This window comes from Hordeum vulgare, chromosome 4H, assembly GCF_904849725.1.
Source record: "Hordeum vulgare subsp. vulgare chromosome 4H, MorexV3_pseudomolecules_assembly, whole genome shotgun sequence".
Lineage (NCBI taxonomy): Eukaryota > Viridiplantae > Streptophyta > Magnoliopsida > Poales > Poaceae > Hordeum > Hordeum vulgare.
The window spans coordinates 566,649,568-566,660,308 of NC_058521.1; the positions used below are offsets into that span (position 1 = coordinate 566,649,568).

Genomic DNA, 10,741 nt, shown 5'->3' on the forward strand with positions numbered 1-10,741 from the left:
TGAAGGGGTTATAGGATGCGGGTCACGAGTTATACCATTGTCACAAAGAAGTGAAAACAACTCCGACACTCGCGACATCGGTGGGGGTACGAGAGGCTGGTCAAAGGAGTGAGGGTACTAGCCCGTGTGCCACCGAGAGGCTGGTCAAAGGAGGACAACACACTCGTCAGCATCGTGTTTGCACAACTCAAATCCAAACCATTTTTGTCTTAAAATGGGTCAAAACGGACAACAAAACACACATCGACTCATTTGCGTCAACGCATTGGACCGTGGTTTTTTGCCCGTGCGAACAAAAACGTGGACGAACGAAATTCGTCGCCCCGCTGGATTTCCCTTGACTTGTAATTTCCCACAAAAAACTATCAGATTTTTTATGCGGTAAAAAAGAAACCATCATCCATGGCCTAAGGAATATTTTTTAGACAAGGAAATGTTTTTCTAAGGTCCATGAAGCATCTCACGAGCCTATACGGAAGCTCACCCAAGAGATCTTTTACTTCACCACTTTTGGAGACGAACCATCTTGTGATATTTCCTATTTGGCGTCACCGACTCTAGTTAACGTGCATTTTTGTTAAGTGGCACCTGCAGCGTTCGTGAATGGTACGACCCATCTAGGCGCTCGGTGATGATTTTCTTTTAAAAATTATATGAACTTTTATAAATATTGATGAACTTTTTTTAAATTTCAACATCTTTTTTAAGGTTGATGAACTTTTCTCTGAAAATCGAAGAACTTTTTAAAATATAAAAATTCTATGAACTTTTTTGAATATCGGTGAACTTTTTTGAAATATGATGAACATTTTTTTGAAAATGGATGCATTTTTATCAAAACTGATGAATTTTTTAAAGATTTATGATTATTTTTTCAGTTCAATGAACATTTTTCTAAAATAATCATTAGTATTTGAATTTCTATTAACTTTCTTCAAATTTAATGAACTTTTTAAAAATTTAATGAACTTTTTCCAAATTGGATGAATTCTTTTCAATTTCAATGATCTTTTTTTTTCAAATTGATTTTTTTTTCTTTCAAAATTGATGAAACTTTTATAAAGATATGTTTTTTTTTCCAAATGGGTGAACCTTTTTATTTAAATCTGTAACCCTTTTTGATTTCATATTTTTATTTTCGTAACAAATAGAAAAATCTGGGCTTTTTTTCTACTGAATAAACAGAAAAAACAACAGATAATAAAAAACTGGGTAGCACGCTAGCTCGGCTCCATTCGGCCATTCTCAGTGACCTAAGGCCCAGAGAGCCCACCTCCCAAGCCAAACCCTAACCCCTGCATCTATATAAAGTCTTACCCCTAATCGCCCAGTCCAGCCTCTCCCCCCGCCGCCGCACCTCAAGCCTCTCCCCCGCAGCCGCCGCCGCCGCCGCCGCCATGGCCACCACCGCGCGCCCGCTCGTCTCCGTCAAGGCCCTGGAGGGGGACATGGCCACGGACGCGGCCGGCGTCCCGATGCCGCACGTCATGACGGCGCCGATCCGCCCCGACGTCATCACCTTCGTCCACAGGCTTGTCTCCTGCAACAGCCGCCAGCCCTACGCCGTCTCCCGCAAGGCCGGTCACCAGACCTCGGCCGAGTCCTGGGGCACGGGTCGCGCCGTGTCGCGTATCCCGCGTGTCGGCGGCGGTGGAACCCACCGCGCCGGGCAGGGAGCCTTCGGCAACATGTGCCGTGGCGGACGCATGTTCGCGCCCACCCGGATCTGGCGCAAGTGGCACCGCCGCGTCAACATCCGCCTCCGCCGCGTCGCCGTCGCCTCCGCCCTCGCCGCCACCGCCGTCCCGGCCATCGTCACCGCCCGCGGCCACCGCATCGAGGGCGTCCCCGAGTTCCCGCTCGTCGTCTCCGACTCGGCCGAGGGCATCGAGAAGACCTCCCAGGCCATCAAGGTGCTCGAGCAGCTGGGCGCCTTCGCTGACGCCGAGAAGGCCAAGGAGTCTGTCGGCATCCGCCCCGGCAAGGGTAAGATGCGCAACCGCAGGTACATCAACCGCAAGGGACCCCTCATCGTCTACGGCACCGAGGGCTCCAAGATCGTCAAGGCCTTCCGCAACCTCCCAGGTGTGGATGTTGCCAACGTCGAGCGCCTCAACCTGCTCGACCTTGCCCCTGGTGGCCACCTTGGCCGGTTTGTGATCTGGACCGAGTCTGCCTTCAAGAAGCTGGACGAGGTGTACGGCTCCTTTGAGGCGTCTTCCTCCAAGAAGAAGGGCTTCGTCCTCCCCAGGCCTAAGATGACCAACGCTGACCTTGGCCGCCTCATCAACTCTGACGAGGTCCAGTCTGTTGTGAAGCCCATCAACAAGGAGGTTAAGCGCAGGGAGGCCAGGAAGAACCCTCTGAAGAATGCTGCTGCTGTGCTCAAGCTCAACCCCTACTTTGGGACTGCCCGCAGGATGGCAGTTCTTGCTGAGGCTGCCCGTGTCAAGGCCAGGAAGGACAAGATTAACTCCAAGAGGACCAAGCTCAGCGCGGTATGCTACTCCCTTCCCTTTGCCATCTGTTTCATATCTTCACATAATTACAGATAGTTTATTTTACTCCTGAGTACTGGTTGAATATGCGCACTTAACTTGATTAAGTCCTTATATTTAGTTGGATGTAGCATAACATGAATTTATGAATGCATCTATTGTGCATGGTGTTTTCAGCTTATGATGATAGCAATTCTGTCCATGTTCATATGCTTGTAGTGTTTTGTGTGGTATAGGTTCTGATTAGTTGGAGGTTTAATGTTGTGTTGACAGTCAAGCTGCGTGTCTTGATTAGTTAGTTCTTATTTTTTGTATACTTGTCTGCTTATATAATGATGATTGCTTTATATGTATGCTATGTTATTTTACCATAGTTTGAATATGCAATTTCTGCAACTGTTTGATACGCTTTGATGTGCATAATGTAGGCATGCCATACTGTTTATTTGACCTATTAGCACTGAAATAACTGCCAAGTTTATATGCTGTTTGTTGCTCGTTGCATGCCTAAAACCCTTCATTATCTAGATGATCCCAGTATGTGATCCTTGCTGTTTAAAGTGTCTTATGTTTGTATTTACTGTTTTATGGAGCAAACACACAGATTGTTTGTTCATTGCGTAGACTCAATAGTGTATTTCTGTCTACTTCAGTTTATAGTTGCATGCTTAATCTTTTGTATTCGTAGTGAAGGCGCCTCTCTCAATTTGCTGGTTTCTACTCCCTGTGTACCTAAATAATTGTAGTTGGGGAGAACTTGCCCAACTTGTTATGTTCTGGTACAATACTTGTTATGTTCTGGTACAATAAAGTAAACACAAGTTAAAAAGCAATCAATATTTGGCTTGCAATACTTGAAGTATGTACTATGCTTGTTTTTTTTCCGTTACATTCCTAAAATCTAACTTTTCTTCTAAGCTTGATTGCTTTTTAACTTGTGTTTACTTTTGGCACTGAATCTTCTTTAAGGACATAAACTGCTATTTTTTGCAAGACAATATTGTTTTACCATTAATCATGACTTCATTGGAAAGGCCTATTATATTAGTGATGCTTCTGTTAGTTTACGAAAACGGGTTTGTTTGAGGACTAAGGTGAACGTGATATTATTATTGCCTGTCAAATATGAGTATTCCTGTTGCTTGAAGAACTGTTTGTTTATCTGTTTCCCTTTCTAAACTTCTCTGATTTGTGATGATTAAAATTCCTACTATGCATATATTTATGACATCCTTGTACTGAAGAAGGAACTCTTGTTATTGTAGGAGGAGGCATCTAAGATCAAGGCCGCAGGGAAGGCGTGGTACCAGACCATGATTTCTGACAGCGACTACACCGAGTTCGACGTCTTCTCCAAGTGGCTCGGCGTCAGCCAGTGATCATCTTGTTGAAGTAGTAGCAGTTTTATCGTCCTACCTTTGAGACCCTAAAGCCTTTGAGACCCTAAAGTATGATTTTGTCATTGTGTCGTGTTATGGAGTCTGAGACATCGAATGCTGTTTTGGTAGCTGGTTATCTCGAGTGTTTTATCTGTGGATGCCTTTTTCGAGACATGTTCTGTGGCATGCTTTATCGTCCGGTTGCTAGTTCAGATTCTGAGTCCTGTTTTTCATATATACTCTGTTATGAATGCGAAATAATTTTCGTCATGGTTAAAATTTTGGGGTCCGTCTATCTCACATCTATGTGAAATAACACCTAGCATCTAACAGGCCTGTTTGTTTGTCGCATGTCTGTTACTTTGTCACTGCACTTACCGTTTGTGTTTGCCTGGGCTTTTCGAGGTGAGGTATGTTTGTCGAGAGAAGAAATACGCAGGTCTGGATCTTTTTGCAAAAAACAGTCGCTTGTCTAAAAAAAGCAATAAACAGTCGCCTTGCTTATCAAATCAAGCTTAGACAGCAAAATGTCGGTAAAAAACCTGAGAGGGTTTATGGTTTATGTTTTTCTTATCAAAACAATACTCCCTCCGTTCATAAATATAAGTCTTTTAAAATATTTCACTAGGAGTCTACATGCGAAGCAAAATAAATGAATCTATATTTTAAAGTATGTTTATATACATCTGTATGTAGTAGTAAAATCTCTAGAAAGATTTATACTCTCTTCGTTTCTAAATATAAGTTTTTTAAGAGATTCCAATAGAAGACGAATATAGACCCTATTTATGAATGGATGTTACTATTCATCATTTCAATTCATAAATTTGTCATTTTTGTACACGTTGTGTTTCAACCTAAAATATTACACACATGGATTACATCCTAGTTTAGTTACATATTTATTTTTAGATTTTTTGGAAATATTTTTTGAATATTGGTTTTTTTTAAAATTTCGGCCTCCATGAAGGCCGAGCTCGAAAACGCCATTCTCATCCACCCTTATGTATATCACTGATGATGCACAAAAAATTTGAGCGTACACAAAAATTGTTTCATCAACAAGTATTTCCTATGACTCAGTTTATTACTAATTTTATTATAAAATAGTCACTTTTGAATCATTTATTTCGAGACAAGAGAGAAAATATCCCTGACATAGGTATCATTGTGCATGTTGACATAGGTATCATTGTGCATGTGTATCGAGTGAATTCAGTTTGAGAACAAGGAAACTTGCTAGACTGACTAGCCGTGTTGTTTCCTTCCTTCAAGAGAAACAAATAATCAAGACAATTTAAAAATGAAATGTTGCATATGAAACTTCATTTGACTATATAATTAGACAAAAGGAACATCGTGGTAACCCACAAAAAGTACCATGGATCACGCGAAGAGCTCCTCCATTTCGTATCATAAGGATCAAGTATTTGGTTTGACTGAGCTATGGTCAAACACGTCTTCGAACAATAGCAAGTACCATCTAGGACCTACCCAGCATCAAGCTAACATGTTACAACGACCTCTCAAGACCATCTCTCAAAGGTCCATTCGGTGAGAGCACGCCCCCACCCCTCGCTTGAGAGCAAAGGCGCACACGTGCAACATGGCATAATAGGGACATCAAACCACTCATAAAGGCCCTTTGTAAACCTTTCCTCTATAAAGTTTATTTTTTAATAAAGAAAGTATGTGTAACCGTTGCTTCGGCAGTTCGGATTGTACGGTTATCATGTGATGAATAAAAGTATATCTCCAAGTAAGATATAACGATAATGTTGGAGATGAAAAAAGGGATGCCTTCCGGGGCATCCCCAAACTTAGACGCTTGAGTCTTCCTTGCATATTACCTTGGGCGTGCCTTGGGCATCTCCAATCTTAGGATCTTGCCACTCCTTATTCTCCTCATATCGATATCTCACCCAAAACTTGAAAACTTCAATGACGCAAAACTTAACGGAACTTCGTGAGATGGATTAGGTGTAATAAAGATAGATCATTCTCTTAGGTACTGTCAAGACAAGATTCATAATTGTTCTCACATGATACCCGTTGTATTCTATCATTCCCATAATTTATATCACTGAGTATAAGCTATGGAAACACTAAAACAAGCAAATTATGCACGCAAAAGAGAATGTGTCAAAAATAGAATAGTGTGTGAAGATCTCAATGACCACCGTACTTTGATCACTCTAAAAATTACGAAAACTTTGGACAACACAAAGAATTTTCAAGGCAATTTTATGTAAAACTATCAGAATTTTTTGACTCTCCAGTAAAATCACATAATTCATATACTGGACGCAAAAGTTTGTGTTTTTGCACAGAATCAAGCAAACAAGTATCCACACTATCCCAAAGGCTTTACTTGGCACATTATTGAAATAAAAGACACAAAATATGATTAATACAATAGCTTAATCACGTGAACACACAAAAACAATAGGTAAAAGTGTTGAGTTGTCTTCCAACAATCACTTTTCTTTAATGCCTTTTAGCTAGTCGAGAGGAAACTTGATATTATTGCAATACCTACAAGCATGTGTTCCTCCCTCATAATAATTTTTAGTAGCATCATGAAGGAATTCAACAATATAACTATCACATAAAACATTCTTTTCATGATGCAGAAGCATATAATTTTTATTATTACCAACACAAGCAAAATTCTTCTCATTCAAAGTAGTGGGAGTGAACTCAAGAGAACAACTATCATGAGATACTTGGTTGATATAATCCAAATGAAAATCAATATCATGATGACAAGTTTCATTGTTATTATTACTCTTTATGGTATACATGTGATCACAAAAACCGTCATAGGTAGCAACTTTGTTGTCATAGTCAATTGAAACCTCTTTCAAAATAGTGCACTCATCACCAAATAAAGTCATGACCTCTCCAAATCCACTTTTATCGTTATGAGAAGATTCAACACCGTACAAAATAGTGGGATCATTAGTACCTAGAGTTGACACTCTTTCAAACCCAGTTTCATCAATATAATTATTATAAATAGGAGGCATGCTATCATCAAAATAAATTTTCTCATCAACACTTGGGGACTAAAAATATCATATTTATCAAACATAGCATCCCCAAGCTTGTGCCTTTACATATCATTACCATCATGGATATTTAGATATTCACACTCACAATATTACTATCATGCTCATCATTCGAGGAATTCACATTAAGCATTTTCATAAATTCTTCCTGTAACAATTGAGCACAATTGTCCAAACCATCATTTTCACGAAAGACATTACAAATGCGAAGCAAATGAGGCAACCTAAACTCCATTTTTTGTAGTTTTCTTTTGATGAACCAAACTAGTGAAAAACAAGAAACTAAAAGATTTAGTTACAAGATCTAAAGATATACCTTCAAGCACTCTACTACGCAACTTTATTCTTGTAGACGTTGTCGGGCCTCCAAGTGTAGAGTTTTGTAGGACAACAACATATTTCCCTCAAGTGGATGACCTAAGGTTTATAAATCCGTGGGAGGTGTATGATTTTGATGGTCTCTCTCAAGCAACCCTGCAATCAAATACAATAAATCTCTTGTGTCTCAAACACACCCAATACAACGGCAAATTTTATAGGTGCACTAGTTCGGCGAAGAGATGGTGATACAAGTTTAGTATGGATATTATGAATAGATTTTTATAATTTGAATAAATAAAAACAGTGAGGTATCAGTTAGTAAATAGCGAGCAAAACATTGTATAAATGCTTGGAAACAAGGCCTAGGGTTCATACTTTCACTAGTGCTATCTCTCAACAATGCTAACATAGTAGAATCATATGCCTCAACGTGCTACAAAGAATCACTCTAAAGTTCCTATCCAACGGATAATAATAAGATGAACTTGGTGTAGGTAGTAGAACTACCTCAAAGTTATTCTTCCCGAGCAATCCTTTGAGCTATTCCTGTAAGTGTCACAAACAGCCTTAGAGTTCATACTACAGTAACACCCATTGATGAGGATATCAATACCATTGTTAGATCCACAACCCCAACTCCAATACAATACTAGAGCAGTTACTAGAGCTCGCGCATGCCAAATGAATTACCACGTACTTACGTTTCTTGGAAATCCTTCTAATGTTCATGAACACATGATGTTGCCTAAGTTAGATACTTTTGTTGTATTTATGAATGAAGGACCTAGCATGGACAAGAAGGATATATTTTGGAGCGGGATCAAGCATGGAGAACAAGGTGCACGTGCGGGAAATAAGAATGGAGCTTCCACTCGTGACTTTCGCACTTTGAAGCCACCATAAGGAGAGCATGAAGGCTTGGATGAAATATTCAAGATACCACTTTATAAATTTCGTCCATAGGCTATTATAGGTGCTGCGCCACCTTATTTTTTGGCCAGGCCCATGTAATTTCAAAATACCATACTATAGGCTATTTTTGGAGTCCGTATGTGTGTGGAAACTGAGTTAGGGTCAGTTTCGGACCCCTCCTCCAAGGGGTCATGAAATTCCTCCTATATTCCCCCATATATACAACACTTAAGGCGCCATTTAGACTTGGGTTTTGTTTAGATTACAAGTTCGCCATAGTTGCAACTTCGGTTCTTCGTTTGTGTTCCACGACCAGAGAAAGGCGTCACAAAACCCATCTTTCATCAATAAAGCTTTCCTCTTACATTCGCAATATACAGATTGTAATCTTAGTTTCTTGCTTGTTCTTCATTTGCATGCATGAAATAGACCCTCGTGGTCAGGTTGATAATGCTCCCGCGTGGTCAATAACCTCTCGGAGTTGGTGTAGTGATTGCTAAGGTGCGACGTCCTCACACGTTCTTAGTCGGATCGACAAAGTCTACTATACCAAAAACGATAACCATCATCTCATCGAAAGACAGGGACAACTTCACCTCTATCAAGTGGTATCATATTTCCAGGTTGCTCGGTGAGATTTTACCAGTTTTTCGTAGTTAGATTGCATCTGTTCTTCATACCCATAGTCCACGGAAAAGCCACAAAAAAATTTAGGGTTAGAACATCATATCCGAACCAATCTGAGCCTCTGCATAGGCTTTTCAGTATTTTTCTTTGTTGATTTGCGGTTACATCTCGTGTTGAGTTGCTGGTCTTAGTGTCTAGTCTTTTAGAGTTTCGAGTTCTGTCCATAGGTTGTCACGCCGCCACCACGCCATCTTTCATCGCTGCCATATAGCACCACCACACTACCATCATTAGTGCTGCCAGAGCACTTTTTAGGACAAAATTTCGAAGGGTGAATTTTTTTCCCTATCGTGTTGTTAGGCTTTTTAGAGAGTTTTGAGACACTCGCCACCATAATGATTTTGTCGCAATTTTTGGTCGTCGTAGCCCCGAATTGCTCGAGGAAAAAATTTAGTCAAAATAAATAAATTTCGTGCCTATCGTGCTTATACGCCTTCCGAAAAGTTTTGAGACGCTCGCCATTATAGTGATTTTCTGAAAAAGCGCAAAAAAGAGAGAGAAAAATCACAGTGTGCTCTTCTGTTGATCGCATGTAGCGTCGTGCTTTTGTTGAGGTTCTAGGCTCGCGTCTCTAGTACGGTCTAGCCTAGGACCATCACGGTACCGTCGTTGAGTGTCTTTTCAACTTTGCATTTCTGAACTAATTATTGTTGATCCTTTTTGCTATCATATTATAAGCCTTCCCAGCTCCATATACATCTACATCGTGTGTCTGACACCAGCTGGCAATCACTCTATCCAAGCTTTCAGATTTTTGACTACAACGGTTGCCGATCACCATCAGCTGGTGGGTAAGAACTGGTAAGAATTTGAGATTTGCTTGACGGATTTGTGACACACCACCACCACCACCACCACCACTTCCTAATAGTCTGTAGGTTCATATTTTTGTATGTGTTCCTATTGCTGCTAACCATGCCAGTATCACAAGTCAATGAGATCAAATGGGAGAGCGCGACCAACCGAGAGCTCCATGGTAAATTTCAACAAATGATGGCTGACCAGGTACAAGACTTCGTGACCAGCCTTGGGGAAGCCATGGAGAAGTTAGATGGTTTTGAGAAGACATTCGACACCAAGATGGATGCCAAGTTCAATGGGGTGCTTGCCTGTCTACCACCACCAGTTGCAGCTTCTGTCCCTGTCCAACAACAATAACTACGACAACAACGAGGCCCGAATTTTGTGGGACGAGTGCGACGTGTGCCTTCCGGCCAAGCACATAATTCTGGTGTTGTTGTTCCTCCTGCCGCTCCTGCTGCAGCTATTGAGGTTTCTCTGGCTGACCAGAATAAGGATTATTATGGTGATGATGATGATGAGGGAGAGGTTGCTCCAAATCAGCACCAGGGACAAGAATCACCACCACAAGCACCGGGTCTTCCACATGGATACAATCGCAATGGTAGGGCTGCACCACCACCTCAGGTACGGGATCATGACCATCTCCCTAAACTTAAATTGAATATTCCTACATTTGATGGTCGATATGTTCCTGATATATATCTTACTTGGGAGTTAGAAACAGAGCAACGTTTTACATGCTTACAATTTCCTGCGGATAGACGTGTTGCTGCCGTTGTTTGTTCATTCACTAGTTTTGCTTGTGTTTGGTGGTCTGAACATTGTCGAATACATCATGCTAATATTGCAACTACTTGGGATGCTTTCAAAGCTACTATGCGTACTCGTTGGGTTCCACCATATTTTCAACGTGAATTACTTCAAAAATTGTAGCGTTTAAGACAAGGAAAATATTCTGTAGAAGAATATTATTAGGAATTACAATCTGGCATGATTAGATGTGGTATTGTTGAGGACAAAGAAGCTATGCTTGCCCGTTTTATGGGTGGAATAAATAGAGATATTCAGA

At 40.8% G+C, this 10,741-nt stretch overlaps 1 protein-coding gene across 1 annotated transcript; it reads left to right on the top strand.

Moving 5' to 3' along the window:
* Window positions 1-1,336: 1,336 nt before the first annotated feature.
* Window positions 1,337-4,089, top strand: LOC123449583 (60S ribosomal protein L4-1-like). Its single transcript, XM_045126858.1, has 2 exons — window positions 1,337-2,498; window positions 3,764-4,089. Exons 1-2 carry the CDS (start codon window positions 1,398-1,400, stop codon window positions 3,875-3,877), a joined length of 1,215 nt encoding a protein of 404 aa, XP_044982793.1. The 5' UTR covers window positions 1,337-1,397; the 3' UTR covers window positions 3,878-4,089.
* The last annotated feature ends 6,652 nt before the right edge of the window (window positions 4,090-10,741 follow it).

Bases quoted from the DNA above. Each gene is read 5' to 3' on its own strand.
- LOC123449583 (XM_045126858.1), top strand. From the start codon at position 1,398: ATGGCCACCACCGCGCGCCCGCTCGTCTCCGTCAAGGCCCTGGAGGGG. The intron at 2,499-3,763 runs GTATGCTACTCC...TTGTTATTGTAG, and splicing joins AGAGGACCAAGCTCAGCGCG to GAGGAGGCATCTAAGATCAA.